This window comes from Teleopsis dalmanni, chromosome 2 (assembly GCF_002237135.1).
Source record: "Teleopsis dalmanni isolate 2A chromosome 2, ASM223713v2, whole genome shotgun sequence".
Classification (NCBI taxonomy): domain Eukaryota; kingdom Metazoa; phylum Arthropoda; class Insecta; order Diptera; family Diopsidae; genus Teleopsis; species Teleopsis dalmanni.
Window position 1 is genome coordinate 2408142 of NC_051847.1, and position 19752 is coordinate 2427893.

At 32.4% G+C, this 19752-nt stretch overlaps 1 protein-coding gene across 1 annotated transcript; it reads right to left on the bottom strand.

Moving 5' to 3' along the window:
* Window positions 1–2313: 2313 nt before the first annotated feature.
* Window positions 2314–18781, bottom strand: LOC119678286. The gene is made up of 7 exons (XM_038090042.1): window positions 16506–18781; window positions 15356–15881; window positions 4455–4625; window positions 4202–4368; window positions 3626–4144; window positions 3041–3335; window positions 2314–2974 (listed from the first exon to the last, which is right to left on the bottom strand). Exons 1-7 carry the CDS (start codon window positions 17984–17986, stop codon window positions 2759–2761), a joined length of 3375 nt encoding a protein of 1124 aa, XP_037945970.1. The 5' UTR covers window positions 17987–18781; the 3' UTR covers window positions 2314–2758.
* Between the last annotated feature and the right edge of the window lie 971 nt (window positions 18782–19752).

Sequence of the window (19752 nt, forward strand, 5' to 3'; positions counted from 1 at the left end):
TGAATTTAGAGAGATAAATGGATATACGTTAAAGTTCTTCGTTCACATATACCTATTATATTATGTATGTAACAATTGTAATCCTTTACTTCCAGGTTTGGTGAAAATATATGAAGCAACGAAAGAGTTTTTCTTTGAAGAATTTGGATCTGAATTGTTGTTTGGAAGCTGTGTTTAAAAGTTAATCAATGTATACTACATATATTATTATAAATAGTAAGACAATTCGTGATTTATTTACTGAACATAGAGAAGTAGAGTAAATTAACTCAAATACCTTTGATCACTTATATTATTTTTATTGAATAAATCGAACAAATTAATAATAGATTTATAAACTAAACTACGAAAGCAGCAACTAAACGTTTTCGTATCAAAACAACACGTTTCCTAAAATAGTTTCTCTCATCGGTGTTCCTGATTTAGAACACACGGCGTGTGCCAGCCTTCTTTCTATTTTTCGGATGACGTCAAAAAATATTTTGAAAATCTTCTCATGTTTTTACTTTCTCAAGAATTTTCTAATAATTTTTAATAATTTTGAGAATATTCCGATTATTGCCAATTATTACAGTTGCTATAAAATAATTCCTTTCGCAATATAAAAACAATTTTTTCTTGTTTAAATACTAAAGTGCTTAAATAGAGTATGCTATATATAATAGAATAATACATAATAATAGAAGACACATTAATGTAAGTGAAATTTGAGGTGTTTTTTCAGGTTCTGCGATTTGCTGTTTGTGTTCTAGCCAATATGTCTAATCCTCTGCATGAGTACATAGTAAATTTGTTTATGTTTAATTTTAAACAAAAACTATTTTCGGTTCGTTCGAATGTGTTACGAGCACTTGGTGGGAGAGTTGGAGGGGAGTAGCTGCTTCTTTGTTTATTAATTGAAATTAATTATTAGGAATTATAGAAAATTGAAACAAGTGCTTGATACTTTTATTGCAACTGTCAAGGTTGAATTACTTAGGAACGGAGTGTGCGAAGGTTAGTGCTTATAAAAATTTCTAATCACCTATATTCATAAATTGAGTACTCATATTATTAGAATGTTGTTCAATAAATTAAGAATTTTTTTACATTGCATCTGTTTTATTTAGACTAAACAATAAATAATTTTTAGTGCAAGTAGTCGTACATTGAAGTATTTTACATATAAATAATGTTTCGATCTGAGAACTTCAGATAATCATTTAACGTACAAGTTACTTGCTTGTATTCATTTCATTTTAAAATTCAATTATTCATTTAATCGATATCTATTCATTTTTATGCAATTATTCTATTCTTATTCTATATAAAACAGTAACAACAACTGTTTACTGAGCGCTCAATACACAGAAATACCTGCAATACTTAGTGGTGGTTCCGGGTCATGTACTTCATCCTGGAAAGGGGAGTTTTTTAGCGTGTCAGTGATTAGCGCGAACGGTGCACTACATGTGTAGACATTTTATGTTCCACAGCCAAAAATACACAGAAATACTGAATGCAAGAAACTCGCTTTAGGTTCAAGTATTCATTTATTCAAAATCTTATTTACTACATTTCTGCGTATGATATTGTAAATACCAATAAAACAAAAACAATTACAGTCAAACTTACACAGCTCGAACTGTCATTTTGCAAAGAAAAGGTGACTATGAGTTAGAGAATAGTTACACTTTAAATTTTGAATCAGTCCCTGATTAAGTGGTTGCAATTTAGAGGTCACGTTCGTCGGAAGAAATGTTAATTTTATGCATTTGCACAAAGAAGCAACCTAAAAAAAAATAAATATTTAGTTTGGAAAAAGGGACTTCCCCTACTTAAAACAAAAATTCGACTTATAGAATACACTTTCACACATTCCTATTGGCACGTGACGATATTATTATTCGAGTTATAGAGAAATTCGAGTTATAGAAGTTCGAATTATAGAAGTTTGACTGTATTTAAAATTATTGGATAGCGAATTAATCTGCTCTATAAATTGTTCTCATATTTTTTGTTATCCAGCTTGTTCATTTGATTTAGCTAACTTTAAAATCATTCAATATTCGGCCCATTGGTTTAAACATTGAAGTTTAAGCATTGAAGTTTTTTGTTCCTATACGTACAATATATATATATATAAAGGTATTTATAAAATATCGACAATAATCATTGAGAGATAGAAAATCTACAGCTGTTCTTGCAAAATTAAAATAATAAAAGCGCGTAATTTGTTTATAGCAGTTAGGATTTTTTGAAAAAATATTAATTAAATTAATTAATTAAAATAAAATTAAAGATACATTTTTTTTAGGTTTTTATTGTTGTTTTTTTATTGTGTTATGTTTAAGATTTAAGTTTGCAATTAGTACAATATATATTTTTAAAATTATAATTATGTCATATATTTTATAAAACTAAAATTAATAATAATTATAATAAAAGGTATTTATTATGACGAGAATTGCATACAATTAGTTGCAAAGTTAAGAAAGTTCATTATTATTCATTGAATGATATTGATATGCTCGAAAGCTTAAAAGCTTTAGTCGCTCGAAAGCTTTTGTTTTGATTAGAAAAAAACTTTAACTTAAATACTACATGCTACTCTTTTTCACAAACACATCAAGAGCACCAATTAATTTATTAAACTTGCTGATAAAGCTGCGTGCAAAGGACGAGCATATGTACTACGTCGTACAGGGATCCTAATTTGGTTAGTTACTTTCCTTGGGTCAGGTGTACATGGCTCCTAAATTTACGAGAAGCAGTAAGCTCATTTTATCTTTCTTCTGTTATCTACATTGCGTAAGTTTGAGGAGAGCGCCGATTTAGATGCACTTGTCGTTGATGAATTCCTCAATGACGACTGGTCGTCTTTGATTAGTTCATGTCGTCTTGTTCGAGTAGAAGGTGCTTCTGACTTTTTATTGTTGCGTGTTAGTGTGCTTGTGCTACCATTTTGATGCGGTTTACGTGGTAGTGTGGACATCTGAAATTAAGAAAATAATTTATTACAAAAAATGATAGCTTTGAGGCTTTGACATTCCTAACTTACTCGTTTGTTTTGCTCTTGCGAGTAATTGATTTCGTAGCCCTCACTTATAAGTTTTGGTTTCCATGGTGCCAACATCGAGACCGATCGGGAAACTGTACGTGTCATTGGCTGCAGTGGTTGATTTTTACTTTTGTTTGATCTTAGATCATCACGTGATATGGAACGACGTCTTAAGTGATATGGCTGCGGTATGGCACCAACGGTAGTAGCGTGTAAGTAAACTACGCTACGTTGACTTTGTAGGCTCGATTCACCTTCTGTACCTGAACTTTCACCGGGGAAACGTTCACGGTCTCTATAAAAATATAGGATGAATTTATATAAGAAAATTATAAAAACTTTATATAGTTCTAATATAGCGTTTAACGTAAAAGTACTCTCTCAAACCAACTAATTGAACAGTTGTATGCATAGTAAATACAGATTTTTAGTAAAAAATTAATAAAATTTAATATCAAGTGATACAATTTGATTAGTCAATTTTAAATTGTTCAGATAAAGATTCAGATAAAAACACAATTCAATGTTAATACACCATACATGATTGTCTCACGTCGAGTAAAACATTATATTTAAAAGGCTTACCTATTATATGATGATAGAACTCGTCTTTCTGCACTACGTGCTGGCTTCGGTGGTCCAGTCAAGTGGTTACTTCGCCTCTGTGTGTTACTACTCGTATCACCACCATTCGGTGTAGAAGATACTACCGGAGTTTGACGATCGTGACTACGTCGATAAGTGTGTTCATCATACCGGTGCGTACGATCCAATCGGTCTCGTGATAGAGTCCTTGCGCCATTACCCAATACGCCATTGCTGCGTTTATGTTGTTCTTCTGTCTCTGAGCCAGTCTCCGAAATATCATCCAGATCTCGAGAACGGGAATAATGTCTGCGTTTGCGAAAATCAACTTCATCAGTGCCTTCCTTTTCTAAATTATGCATAGATGTACTCTTATGACGTGATGTACCGACACCATTAGTTGCTAATTCATTTCTGTAATCTCTATGAGGTTGTGGTTTTGCAACACGATCGAGATGATAAGCGCTTTGTGAATATTTCTGGGAACGATTAAGCGTTGATGACAGCGAGGGTCGTGATCTTCAAATTAAAAAATTTTAATGATGAAAGTGGAGGTTTGTTGCTTTTTACACTTACTTTAAATTCGTATTCGCTTTCGAAAGAGTTGGTGGATTTGAATCCAAGTCAGTATCGCCAAAGAAACGTAAATTTTTCGGTGGTATTGGAGGAGCAGATGTAGTACGCGTTGTTTTGGTACGTTTCATACTTGAGGTTTCACTTTGTCCATTAACAGAAACATTTAACTATAGATAAATTAAATCATTTTACGTCAATAAAACATTAGTTTCTACTGTAACTGTTATACTGTTATAAAAAAATTGTAACAAACCTTTTCTTTCGATTTACTTTTAGAACGTCTATCGAGTGACTTAAACCAACTTGTTTTTTCTGGCTTTGCGAGTGGTGATTCCTTTTTTGTCTTGTCGGATGAGGTACGTTTCAATAGTAGTGGACTAGCTTTGGGTGTGGACAAACGGCGTCGCATCGATATGTCGGTAGCCTGCATTTTAGAATAAAAGAATTTTAGAATAAAAAACTGTGTCTTAACTTGTTTAGAAATGATTGTGTACTAAATCTAGAATGAATAACTAAACAAATAACAACTTTCTAAAAGTTTAGAATGTGCTCTGATTTCTTGTAAGTGTTTGTTGATATGCGGCATAACACGAGCAATAATAATCGCAGTTTCAACCTGTTGTTACTGACAAAAATCCACAGGTGCTTTAGCACACCATAACAAACCAAAGCAAACCAAACCAAAACCTAACGACGTCGTCCGTCCTTCACTGATCTAATAAGTAAAACGTGAGTTCATATGTTAACAATTCGCCGTCCACTTAAAGCACCGCAAACCTTAAGCCTGTGGCAGACATGAGTACAATAAACGCCGCTTGAAGTACACCAACAAAGTAACTGTGCCAGCCGCTAAGCACCTCAACGGCTAGCCGTCATAGGCAATGAGTGCACTATGCACCGAACAGCTTGCACCTATGCATCGCACGGTCTCATATTGTGCAAATGAATTTTGTGGTCAACATGAAAGTATTCCGTTTCCAAAGTGCACAATACTCGCATTTGCACATTGCCAATTGATTTCGTGACTTTTGCGGCGGTTTCTGGTTGTAAGGCGCGTCTCACCTCGCGCCAGAAGTGCGACGCAAATAAACTTGTTCGCTTACGTTTAGTGCGGTTACGGCTATATTGGCCCAATTGTGGTTGCCATAAAATCGAGTTATAATGTCGTAACTTATTTATTGGTAAAAGGATTTTGCTTTTATTTCATGCTTCTACTCGTACGTTCATATTTGGGCTTAATGCTAATATATTGATAATAAAGATTTATGTCAGACTTTAAATCAAATGTAAATTACATCACATTGCTAAGATTTCATTGACATTTCATCTTAAGCTAATACGTTCAACTGTCTGTCTTATAGCCTGTCCATATGTTGTTTATCAAAAAATCGAAATATTTTCTCAGGAAAATATTTTCCCTAAAGTGAAGACTAACTTTTTTATCATTATATTTAAAATCATATATAACGAGCTTTAATTATGAGAATTTACAGATATTATTAGTATCTTTAAAAATAAAAAACTGTGAAATGTTTCAGCAATAAATATGGTCAAAACACATATATCAAAATCCCTGACAGTGTCAATATCTTTAGTGAAAACAACAAACTCCAAACAATAAAGGAAAGAGAAATCTTTGCTTATTTACTACTCTATTTTAAAGTTTAGAACCAAATACAACTACTACTACTTTGGTATATTAAAATATTTGTATGTTTCAATCATAAAAACAAACCATATATTTAATTTGATGCACCATTTCCCACTGGGTCATTTGTTTGCACAACAACTACTTTGTGCAAATATTGGCTTAATTTTCTTTTGTTTTACTGAATTCACTTGATTTTATTTAAAGTCGTTGAAAATTTTATTTGTATTTTTGTAAATAATTTTATATTGACTTTTATCTTTTACTTTTTCTATATATAAAATTTTATAATTTTGCGAAAAATGCCAAAAGGTATCCCAGTCTGTTTCTACTTTTTGTGTACTTTTGTGTACTTTATTTGGGAATAGCAAGCAAGCAAGGAAAAAAACATGTTAATTGCTGGCCTGAGCACAGTGACTTCAGCCGTTTAAAAGGTCAAAATTGCAAGTTAGAGTAGAGGTAGGTTTGTATCTGGAATGCGGCGCTAATTTGGTTTCTATTTAATTCAGTTGTAAATGCAAATTCGAAATAAAATTGACTTCAAATAGTTTTAACTCGAAGTCAGTGTGGGTGGTGACTATTCACAAAAGAAGTTAAAAGTGTTAATTGAGACCAAAATAAAAAGTAAATATCAAATATAATAAGCAATTAAAAACTACATTATATTACATACAACTACGATCCAAGATCATTATTTTCCTCAGCTACACACTGTACACAAAACTTGCTCCATAGCTACTATTGTCTACTGTAGTACTGATCTGTGGTCTGAAGCTAAACACTATCAAGTAAGTAATTGTATATCACATTTGAAAATCCCAGAAGAAAATCGAAAACTATTTTGTCAATACAATAAAATAGATTTTTTTTTACTCTAAAAATTAGAGAAAGACATTATAAACGATATTTTAAAGTTTATAAATTTAATTAGTAAGAAACAATTTAGCACTATTCTGTGTTTTGCGTTGAAGATACTTTTTTATCTTTACACTCTATCTCTCTAATGCGTGTAATTTACGAGTTATATTATGTGCACGTATATGGCTTTTAGTGCTGCAATAAACTTCATTCGTCCAAAACAATGATTTTCTCTCATAAAGTGTCGTTCTAATTAAATATTTGACTAAGTAGAATGAAGTGCCAAAGAATATATTGCCTTTTAGTGCGGCAAGATCAATTAGCTCCATTTTTGAAAAATAAAACTATTAACCGACGAACTCAAGTCCATTACTGCGGCTATTATTAAACAAAAAAAAATTAGAAAAGACTATTAAACTCTACCTTTTCAAAATCTTTTCACAGAAAAGATGAATAGTGACAAATGAAAGGAATAAAAAGATACAATATAACACCCTCGTAAAATATGCCAATTTGCCGGTTAATTTGAAAAGATTTTTGTTGCTTTCATTAAAGACACGTGTTGGATGAATCTTTAGAAGAGTCTTTACAGAGGCGATATAAGTATTTCTTGTGGATTTATATTATACTGTTTTGATTGTTTTTAAATTGAATTTAACCACCTTGTAATTAACTGATGAAATACAAAAAATAGTGATTTCAAAGTAGTTTATGTGTTACTTATCTTGATGTTTGAAACTAATTTAAGAGATACATCTTTTAATGAAACTGAAAACAAATGAAAATTGATTTTTTTGTTAGAAATTGTTTTGTTTTAAAATAAATTGAAAACTTGTTAAGATAAGACTATATGCAGCTATAAAAATAGATAACTATTTTAATATAAAAGATCTCAACTAAAAGTTTTTCATAAGTACATTTACTAGAACCATAACACTTATCTTCAGGTATAGGTACATAGAGCGTCGTGTAACCCATAAAAAAATCTAAATTCTGGTAAACACCATAGAAAATTTCATGCTAAAAAAACTTTAATCCTATGAAACCCTTTCATTTTTCACACCTAGGCATACCGCACAGAGGTTATGTATTATACATTGAGAGGAAAAAACCTAGTAGCTGGTATAAAACACTTATCTTCAGCTTCAAGTACATAGAGCGTCGTGTAACCCATAAAAAATCTAAATTCTGGTAAACACCATTAAAAATTTCATGCTAAAAAATCTTTAGCCCTATGCAACTCTTTCATTTTTCACACCAAGGCATACCGCCCAGAGGTTATACATTATACATTAAGAGGAAACACCTAGGAGCTGGTTTAAAATTGTTTGCATTTACTCGTAACTTCAGGAGTAAGTTATCTACTGTACTTAAGAACTACAAGCCTATTTCATTTTTTGTTCTCAATAAGATTAATATTTCGTGACAAATACATTATTTTTTTCAGACCAGAATTATCCATTGGAAGTATTTTCGTTGGCAGAAATATATCATAAAAACTGCAAACGAGTAAGATATTTACGACATAAATTTAGATAAAATAACCAATATATTTCATTTTGAATAAAACAATTTTCTATTTTATTTTAGGATATATAAATGCATAGTCATAGTATGTAAAGTAATGTCATATATTTTGCTTAACGAGACCAATAGTTTATTAACGAATTTATTATAGCACATTTCAATATTAAACTGAACTTTTCAACTTATTAATTAGAAACTAATAAATTCACTTTATCCATTTGTGAGTAATAGATACTCGACGCAGCCATTGCAGTTGGAGTGAAAATAATGTATCTTTAATGAGCTGATTGCGGCCATAAAATAGCATCGAAGTCAGGGAGTGGCACATGTGAAATATGATCAAATATTTCTAAATTAATAAAATCTTAAAATACGAATTAAAAAAGCACAACACACTTGTCACCTTTGTATTTGTATTTTTAAGGATTTTGTTTTGTGAAATTGTAGAATTTGGTAGTTTTGGAATTTTTGAGTTTTTAGAGTTTGTTGAGTTGAGATAAATGGTGCGATTATTTCTTTTTCTTCAGCGTCGTTAGTTGGCACTCGAAGGCTGTTGAAGTTCGCAGAGGTGTGCAGATATTCGTTAATTTATTTTATATTTTGCTGATTTTATTTCTTTTCGTATTTACAAGCTCTTTAGCTTAATCAGTTACCCTTTTTAGACACTTAAAGCAATTCTTTTTATTGAGGTTCATTTAATTTATTCGATTCTGTCTCAAATTTGAACCTGTTGGACACGCTTTTATGCTTCATTTGCGAATTTGACTACGAAATCGTTTGGAAATTTATGATTTGATTCGCATGAAGTGTGAAATTTATGGCTGAGCTGATTGGAGTCATTTAAACATAAATATTGGCGGAGAGAAACGCGCAGCTTTATTAATGTCAAAATGTCCGCTTTGTGTTAGTCTAAAGAACACTTCCCCAAATTTACCTGGAATTTTAATGCTTGAATATCCAAAAGAAAGACATTGTTAAGAAACTTAAAAGAAAAAATGTTAGGAATTCTCTCGTTAGATATTCATTATTAAATGAAGACACACCCAAATTTATATATTTAGTTTTGGTGAAGATATTTATTCTGCAACAACAACAATTTTTAAACGTTTGTGTTAAGAGCCTAAAATTGACTAAACTATGGCAATAAAATCAATCATATTGGAATTCTTGTTACACTAAATGCCATGCACTGCATTAAATAATAATAATGCAACGATATTGGTAAACTATAAGAACAAGCAGCTAAAATACAGAGATGGACCTCTATAGTGATTGCCTACACCTAGAAGTTGTTTAGAATCTTTGACACTGAATAAATATTTACTATTTAATAATAATAAAGCCTTATTCAGTGTCCAAGATGCTAAACAACTTCTATATTAGCTGTATACAGTCACTAAAAACGTTCATCTCTGTATTCTGGCTGCTTGTCCTTAAAGGTTACCAATATCGTTGCATGTTATTTGACTTCGAAGATATTGTGCGTCGCCATGTAGTTTTTTGTGGTACTTTGATGACTATAACTCAGATTTATTGTATATAATTAATCTTAATTTTTTATGTAATGTATGGTCAATGCAGTCAACTTCATTCTACATATTTGAACCTTTTTATTATGCATGTAAGTTTATTCGAGTAAAAAGTTCATTATTATGTTTTCCAAAATATCCCAATCACACCCCAATTGTAGTATCCATTGAGTCCTGAGAGTACACAGGTTTAAATATATAAATTTTTAGAAATGTACAGTCAGTATTCAAGCTCAGAATTTTTGTCAATGTAATCTAGACTTGCACTCGAATAGTCGCAGATAATGCATTCCTGATTACACTTCAAGATCCATTTCTAATTAAACTGTTTTTGTAGGATAGATAGCTTTCGGAAAACGCTTTTCTAAAAGTTACAAAGAGCTTTATTCTCTTGTTCTAAAGCTTCATGTACTTCTTTGGTCGATACATGAACGGTCGGAAAGAAAGGCACCTTGCGCACAGTTCGTTGATGGTCTGTAGTAATATTTTCAAGTATATGCATATATTCAGTATGTGTTCATATATCAATGTCATTAGGCCATGCTGTTTTAATGTATGTATGTATTGTAAGCAAGTATGAATGTACGTTAAGTCAAATTTTATAACCACAAATAATCATTGACAATTTGAAGAAATTAATTCATGAATTTAAAACAAAATTGCAAATGAAATAGTTAACTGAAACATAAAATGAGTTTTATTTTAATAAATAAAAAATATTTTATTAGATATAAAAAAATTATATATTATTATGAAGTAGTTGAGGTTTACTGAACCGCACAAAACTACTTTCTGAAGTTTTTGCAGAATTATAAATTTAATTTATAACATTTTTAAACTAAAAGATATGTTGAGAATCTATGTGACAATCCATTAATTCTAGAAATGATATTGAAATATTTCAGTCAAGATAAAAAGATAAAAGTTTTAAATGCATTTATGGAGTAAATGTTAAGTAAGCAGAAGTGTTAATACATAGAAACTTCCCATCGCAGATGAATACAGAGTGCAATTCCTTAACAGTTTTTTTTCTATAGTCTATCGTTGTGAAGTCCGGATTGATGAAATCAGTATCGCTGCGAATACAAATATTCGTCTAAATTAAATTGCATTCATGTAATTAGCCATGCTTGAAAGCTTTGGCAGAACATTTTGCAATCTAATTACGAGTTCGCTTCAAAGATGCAACAGCCACCCACCCACCTTCGCCTCGTCATTTGGCGTTCCAAGAGATTTGCAATTTTTTATTGCGTGTGCAAGTATTTCTATTTTCTTGCACAATTTTTTTGTGTTTCGTTGGTGTTTTCAATTACAAGTGGCCTTGGTAGCTACAACATAATCGTTTGCATCATACCGTTTCGTATTTTGTATCTGTACGTGGCATATCTAATCTAATATTGAATTTGTATTGCATTCAGACGAGGATGGCTGCAATCAGTGGGCATGCGCTAGCTCAGTTATCGTTTAAATGGGCTCGTTAAGATTCCTGGCTTTGATTTCTACTTAACCGGATGTTGGCTCATTTCTTCGATTTTTGTTAGTAGTTTTTTCATTAGACACGTTGGTTAGTTGAGCGTGAAATTTCGTAGTCGAAACGTGTTCAACTCCACAAATTACAGTAAATGCAGCAGCAAACAGCAACGATCGGTGGCATTATAAGCAGTTAATACAAATTGTAGCATATTTAGGAATTTAGCACTTTTGAACTTTAACGGTTTATGAGATACAAAAACAACATAAATTTGTGAGTAGGCGCTACATGCTTAAAGATAGCACATTTTCAAAAATTTTTCTTAGAACAACGTACAACGTATAGTATCTCAACTATGGGAAACCAATAATACTTTGAATTAAATTATATTTTAATTGCTGAGGCAAGGGATATATAATCTAATAAATTTTTTTTTATATTTAAAAAATATTTTCTAGAAACTGAGAAGAAAGCTATGTTTTTGGATATTGGATATTTATTATTACATCTAATTATTGGTAACTATTTATAATATAGAACTTGGAATATAATTAAATTAAATTGAATAGAATTCAATAATATAATCTCTCTTATAATTAGGCTACGGCTAATAGGCTGGCAGATATATTAAGATTTTATTTACCTATTATGCACATACCCAGTATTATGGAGAAGCAGTGCTACAATACTTGGAAAACTCTTCTTCGAAACCGCTGAATAGTTTTTAGTAACTGATATTGAAAATTTCAAGAATTTCCAACAAAAAAAAATATAAACTATTAAAAAATATATATGATATATGAAATATAAAGTCATAAGAATAAAGAGAGACCATCTCATGGAATTCGCAATAGAACCATAAACTGTTGATAAGATTTACCATTATACGTAACCTGGACTCGGTAATTCTGCCAAATTATAAGTATAATTCTGTCAAATTATGTAATCATATTATTACTTTTCATATTAAATGATTTTTTGAACGAAAACTTATGCATATATTATGCGAATATGGCATAATGTAGTAGAGTAACACCAAAGACGATTGTTAATCATTGTAAACAGTTTATTTTGTTTAAGATGCAGTGGTTTAATGTTGATACAAGAAGTACTATACTATGCTGGAAGATAATCCAATATTACTGGAAGGAACACAATTTTCATTACTAACATTATGTTAGATATTTTGAGTTTTTATCATCTATTGATAAGAGAATACAAGATCTTAATTAAAACATTTATTTTTCGGTTAATGCAGTTCACATGTCGTTTAAACGTAAACCAAACATATAAATAGTATTCTATATAAATTATATATGAGATTAGATTAGATTACTTTTACTACTCATAATTTCCTTAGATATTCTTTTCCATATTTTATAGTCCAATGCGTTGTGCTTGTAAATTTAAATATTTAAAAAATGTTACTCATAAATTTGATATTGATTATTTGTTAATTAAATGAAATTCTAATGGTTTTCTAATTTAATTTAAAATTTTAATTTAATAAAACTATTTTATCATAAAAGGATAGCACAGCTAAACATTTAAAAGATAACAGATTCATTAACTATTACGACGTTAGTAGGAAGTTAAATGAAAGTCTCAGTCGCCACAACAGCAGGTGCCGTTGAAGGTACACATTTTCAACAGTAATCCATACAATTTTCGCACTACACGCCACTAATCCCCACACAGCTAGATATCTTTTACGCTAATTCTAGGTTTTTTCAACGGTATAGAATGTGTTTGCACATTTACGAGCAATCAGAAAATACTGAAGCACCGAAGATTCGCACTATTTGCAAGTCCATAAAAAATAATCAGTAAGTGAACTAACTGCATATGATTTACAACCACGAAGCAGAATTTTGCCAGCTTCGTGCAAAACAAGGCAATAAAAAATTTCGCATCTATTGGCAACTTCATTCATGTTGCTTAAGATAATTCTAAATGAAAGATCATTGATCTTTCCCAACAATCTAACAATCATCACTTGCAGGCCATTATTCGTCGAGCAACCGAAATGATGGCATAATAAAAAGTGAAAATTAAAGTTGTGAGGCTGCACGCTAGCAACACATAAAATTTGCTATTGTTGTGGTTGTTGTAGCTGTTGTAGTTGTTGCAGTTGCTGGGGTTGTTGTAGTTACTTAATAGGATTCATTGAATGGTTGATAGGTGCGAAATGTGTAAGCGTACAACAACAAGAGTAACAAAACCCATCCACGGTCAACTGCTCGTGCATCGGTAATAGCTGAAGTAGTAGCAACACAATTTGCATGCCACATTACGTGAGCCAGTGGTTGAGGAGATGAAGATGTGCACGGAAACAAGAGGACGCCTTATGCAACAACTCAAAAGCCCATTGTGGTTTGTTGCCTCCATGAAATAAGATGGCAAGTTTGCACTAAAGTTGCATAACTTCACTAAGACATTATGCAAATTTTTTTACTAAATGACATATTGACACCATTTCTGTTATAGAGAAGATCGTTTTGATACAATAATCACATGAATGAATTGAACGGAGCGATTGCAAGGTATGGAAAGGAATTGAGAAGACAATGAGCAGAAGATTTTACAATATATGCCGAAATAAATAAGGAAGGAATTCGGAAATTTGTTAAAACGTTACACAAATTATACGAATTAAAACAACTTTAAATCAAAAGTGCTATATCTCATTTAGTTTCATATTCGTAAAATTTATTCTAATACTCCAAAAGAAAAGTGTCATTTTTTCGGCAAAAAACTTTACTAAGCCAGATTATTATTGATAATTATAAGAAAATGCAAGTTTTAATTAGAACGTTTGCGACGCAAAATACAAATGAATTTTAACATTCAGACAGCTATCACCAGAATACCCAAACTGCAGTACTATCTTATAACAATGGCCAACATGTGTTATATGAAGAGCGCTATGAGATTTAATATAAATATTAACAAGTCCCTATTGATATTTTAGAACGTCTCCACATTCCACAGTGCTTGATTTCTACATCTAACACTTGCTAGTTATAGACCCAGTGAACCTAATGATAAACGTTTAGCATACAGAGCAGTGCATTAGTATTTAATTACTATAGAATACCTTACAGCTGATGAAAAAACTATTGATAAAACACAGAATCTGTAATATTATAAGGAATATATATCGAATGATTATTTTGTACCTCAAATAATTTAAATTTACTATATCTTTTAAAATCAATCACTTACAATCGATGAAAACGAAAAATATTTGGTTAAGTTCAATAATTGAAATTCTATGGAGAGTAATTCTAAAAATTTGGTGTCGTTGTCTTCACAAAACTATTTCTATAATCATTTTGCAATACTCGTACCTCTGTAACTCATTAAGGACCTTATTATAATAATGTCAAAACGCTTAATTTTAGGAGCCAAGTTGAGAGCTAAATTGGGACATGAATGGTAGCCAACTGACAAATCATGTAACCTGCAAAAATATATAAGAATTTATTATATATCTTTCCTTATTCTTTTCCCAATCTAAATAAGATTTCTTCATTTCCTCCTAATGTTCTATTTATAATTAAGCTAATTAAAAACCAACATTAAAAACTCCCTGCCTTCGGCTAATATAATTTTTAACACCGAATGGATTTGATTAGACCACCTTGTTTATTTTGTATTACAGGTATATTTAATATTATTATTAATAACTTCCCATGACCAAATTATCGTTAATGATCAATTCGCTAAGCAAACAAAGTTACGCATCAACAAGAATAATTGTAATCCAAATCGACCCAAACCAAAGCAAACCAAACCACAGACATGAAATAGTTTGGCAAGAGTGCAATGAACTCTTTTTCCTCAATTTTTAGCCATTTTTAACCATGAGCAAGACAGTAACTTTACCTTGAGTTCAATAGATAAAAGAATTGATGCTTTAACAAAAAACATTTTTTGAAGATGTGAACTAAGCGATACAAATAAATAGAAAAAACCTTATTTTAAAATTAACACAAATTAAATGCAAACTGCGAAACTAAGCCGGCTTCGCATCCATTCACTAAACTCAAACTCATTCAGATACTTGAACTGTCTGAAGCCACTTGCGAGTACTTGTACTAAACCATTTACTCACTCACCTTTTGTTCGCGCATTGCTTCATTCTGCATAGCGCCGCGATGTTCACGATACCGCAAACGCATCTCTTCCTCTTTAACCATGTATTTGTCTTTGTCTTTGTCTTTGTCTTTGGATGTCGCTTGAGCACCGCTGCTGGTGGTGCTGCTGTTGGCTCGCACATGACGCTCTGATTCTTTCTTGGAGGTGTTACTACCGCCACTGCTGCCACCGCTGCCTCCACCGCCGCCACTGCCGCCGGTAAAAAGTTGTTTGACTTTCTCGAATCCGCCAAGTTTTTTGTTTCGCTTGAGCGTTTCTTGTCCTTGAACGGTTTGTGAGTGTTGATCTTTGTGCCGCAGAGTACTAGTCGCCACCGGATATTTGTCCAAATGTGGGTCATAGTGTGAGCCATCATCGATGGAGCGTTCGCGATAAACATAATTGTCTTTGCGTCGTGTTACGTGCTGTTGTTCAGTGTGGCGGCGTTCTTTTTTCAAAAACATTTCACAGGCTTTCATGTCGTCGACAACCGTACGTTTACGCCATCTAAAATGCATACATTAAAATTAATTGATACATAAAGAATTTTAATGAAAGGGTCTGGATTTGTGTCAGTTTCGCAAAGAAAGAATGCAATCTTAAAAGATGAAAGAAAGTACGTAAATGTTTTAACGTTGGCATATTCTGAACAATATCGATCATTGCTGTATATATAGGACACTTTTAACTTAAACTAATATATGCTATGATGGTAATTAATATATATTATACAATATACTCGTATACTGTTTTGTTAACAGTCCAAAATATTTGAAGTAGTTCATTACTTGAATCTAAAAAAGTGAAAATAAAGTTTAAGTCAATTTCTTGTTTCCTCTCCGAAACTAAAAACATTTATACAACTTATTTAAATTATACTCTACCTATATATATTAGAATTAGATTATTAGATCACATAAAAATAAATGCCTTTTCTTTATTTAAACTTTATATCAAAGCATCGCTATGACTTTAAACAATGTTACTTTTTCATTTTAAAATATAAAATTTTTTTATTTGTTAACTACTATTTCATAATCTCGGAAAATATTGATGTTCTTTCATTTTTGCATTTCTTAGTTCTATCCCTATCTTTTTATATATCAGTTGGATTAAAGTTTTTATACTCACCTTGTTGTCAAGTCACCATTAAAAGATTCTTTTCGAAAATCGTTTTCAATTCCGGAGTCACCCTTATCGAAACTTCGTTGTTGCATTTTATCCCGTTTCAAGCTGCTGTGCCAGTGGTCTTCGCTACTGTGCTGCTGTCGTGGCAAGTTTCGTTCCATGCTCATTTCGTACCTCTTCATATTCTCTGGCGAAGAACGATACTGATCGGTGCTGGTGAACTGTGAATCTAAACTTTTCGGTTCATAGTCTGTAAGCTGTTGACCCTCGAGTGAGGACTGGTCTCGCTGACCAGTAAAAGAATCCAATCGTTCTTGATGTCTCGATTCACGTACATGTGGCTTACCATCTGCATCGAGATGTGTTTCACGTTCATATACATCCTTTACCCCACCTCTGCCATCATCGTAGTATTTAGTATGCTTGTAACGAGAGGTTTTTTCCATTTTAGGTAATGTATTCATCAACGTTGTAGTTGTTTTTGTAGTAGGCGATATTATATCTAGATGTGAACGTTCTGGAGAATATTTTTGTAAAATTTCATCACTTGCTGGTTTATGGAAACGTGGCTCATACGGTTCACGATCTGGACTCAGATATCGATGATGAGTGGTTTGAGATTGTAGTAGATCTCTATTTCTTTCCGGTGAATTGCTGTAATGGTATCCCTTAGAACGTGGCTGATGGTCAATTGTACGTTCTGGTGTACCGATATCACCAAATCGGCGTGTTAATATGCGTGATTCTAAGCGTGCTCGACGATATCGTAAATCATCAGCTGGTTCATCACGGTATGGTGACCGGTAGGGTTGATTTTCGTAGCTATTTTCTCGTGTTGGCGTTATACTGCGTATGACTGGCACAATTGGTGGCTCAGCGGGTGATTTGCTACGAGTTTTTAAAGTTTCATCGTCATAATATTTACGAGTTTCGATACCAAGCCCTTCATCTTCATCACTTAAGTTACGTGGACTTAGTTGTTGCCATGGTGAAGGGGAATGTGAACTCGAAATACGTATAGTAGTCGGTCCTGCTATAGGTGAAAAGGAATTGCGTGTACGTGCTGGTGACTCAATTATGACTCGACTACTACTGTTTTGCTTACTGTTATTGTGACTAGTTACAAATTCTGTACGATCTACTGAATTTCTATTGTAATTGCTATTATTAGTATTGGAACGAAAGTCTCGCTCTTGTGAGCGTATGTCTCTCGCAGGAGATCTATACTCCCTAACAGGGGTACGTATTTCACGTGTGGGTGAGAGTAAACGTTCCTTTCGTTGTAGTGTGTTTTGTTGATGTTCATCATTCAAGTCAAGCTGGGCATAAGTGATACCTTCATTTGGTCGTATATAAGAAAATGCTGGACCAGATATAGTTGGTGGAGGTGAGAAACGTTCCATTGATAATCGTTTTACCATTCCATTTACAGTAACACCCTTTGTCAGAGGCAGCTTTTGCGCCGGTAACTGTGAACTGTGCATGTTTTCGTTTGATTTAGATTGTAGCGTTAAAATTTTGTCTTTTATGCCTGCCGAAATTGGATTTTTACCTAATATATTACCATCAACTTCAGCTTTTACTTCGCTACGGTGGAGCAATTCTTCTATAGCGCTCTCATACTTCTCACGGTCAGTGATAGCATCCGACTTGCGTCTTTCTCGATTGAACTGTTCCGCGAAATAGTCTTCTCTCTGCGTGTTTTCAATAATTGGACTTAATTGTGTGGGCAATAGTTTTGTCGAACCGTTATGTGTTGGCTTTGAGTCCTTCAAGGCTTTTTTTAATTTTCGTTCGCCACGGTTGTACGAACCGACATCACTCTTGCTTCGAACTAATCTTCTGCCACCACTATCCTCAAAACGTGGGTCACGTTCACTTTGATTGACATTCGTGTCACTTTTTCGACTAAAAATATTAAAGATAGACGGCCGTTTGGCAGATTTCTTAGCAGCTGCGTCACTGGAACTACGTGCGACTGGCTTAGTCGGTGCTTTTTTCTTACGTGTCGGTAATGAGTGAAATTTTTTAGGATTCGTGTCCTTTGTGGTGTTAATACTGCTACTGCTGTTTCGTTTGGTCTTGACCTTGAATGTTGGTATATTATCACCGTTCTCGGCTTTACTTTGATGACTTTCGGCTTGTTTTAATACTAGTGCAGCTTCTTTGCGTATGCTCTCCTCCGATAGATCAGCAGGTAATTGATGATATGCTGGCAAGTTATTTTGTGGCGGTTGGAGATTAGTAGTTTCGTAATTCGTTAATTCGTTTGGGCGTTTGCCTGGAATGATCGAGGAAAACAGAATTAATATAAAATTTATTTTAAAATGTAACATGGTTGAAAGATACTTGAACTCTAAACTGCTCTTATGAACACAGTATTTAATATTTTAGGCTTAAGATCAAGCGTAATATTTACGCATAATTTCACCTTGACGTAGTGCAGATCTATAATTAATGCGTTGATTAAGTTTTACTCAAAATAGTACAATATTTACTACAGTAGACAAAGTAAATCGGAATAAAAAAAACAATAAATATATTTCAATAATAATTTTGAAAATCAAACGATTTAATTTATTCATGTTGACCAGCTAACCGATGATTGAGAGCAAACAGCGAATTTAAGTAACTTGAGGAGTTTTTGACAGTTTCGAATGAGTTTGGCAACACATCATTGCAGTGGTGGTTCAAAACTTATGAACCACACGTACGAGTGGCAACCATTCTCTTTTACTTCGGCGAGCCTTGCTTCAACGCTATTTTGATTGATGTCAAAAGACAGACGTTTGGAGAAGTATCGCAATGGATTGATTGGAGAGGTACGAAATTATAAGACGTAGATAGAATGTCAAAAAAATTATGAACGAAATATACTCCGAAAGCAAAGAAGTTAGTTGCTTTTGGTAACATAAACACGGCTTAAGTGTTGACAATGAGTTAATGTGCAAAATACTTTAGACGAAGCTCAGCAGCGGAAGACGGGAACGTGATTTTAACCAGCAGATCAGAAAATAAAATTGTTAATCTAGCAGGCACGAAAAAATTTGCATATTTTATGGTTGTTTATTGCAATTTAATTTTGTTGAATTTTAAATTGATTTGAAGAATTCCGCAAATTTATAAATAATTTCATTTGCTACAATAATTGTTATTAGTGTGTGGATATAAAAAGTATTGAAATCAAATGAAATTTGTGAAAATTAATTATTGCTTCAGAAAATCAAGTTTTAAAGGATTTTATAGATGA

Excerpts from the sequence above, each read along its gene's own strand:
- LOC119678286 (XM_038090042.1), bottom strand. The coding sequence starts at position 17,986 with ATGCACAGTTCACAGTTACCGGCGCAAAAGCTGCCTCTGACAAAGGGT. Across the intron at positions 4,145-4,201 it reads AAAGCGAATACGAATTTAAA|ATCACGACCCTCGCTGTCAT; the intron begins GTAAGTGTAAAA and ends TTTAATTTGAAG. Across the intron at positions 2,975-3,040 it reads CGCAAGAGCAAAACAAACGA|ATGTCCACACTACCACGTAA; the intron begins GTAAGTTAGGAA and ends TCTTAATTTCAG.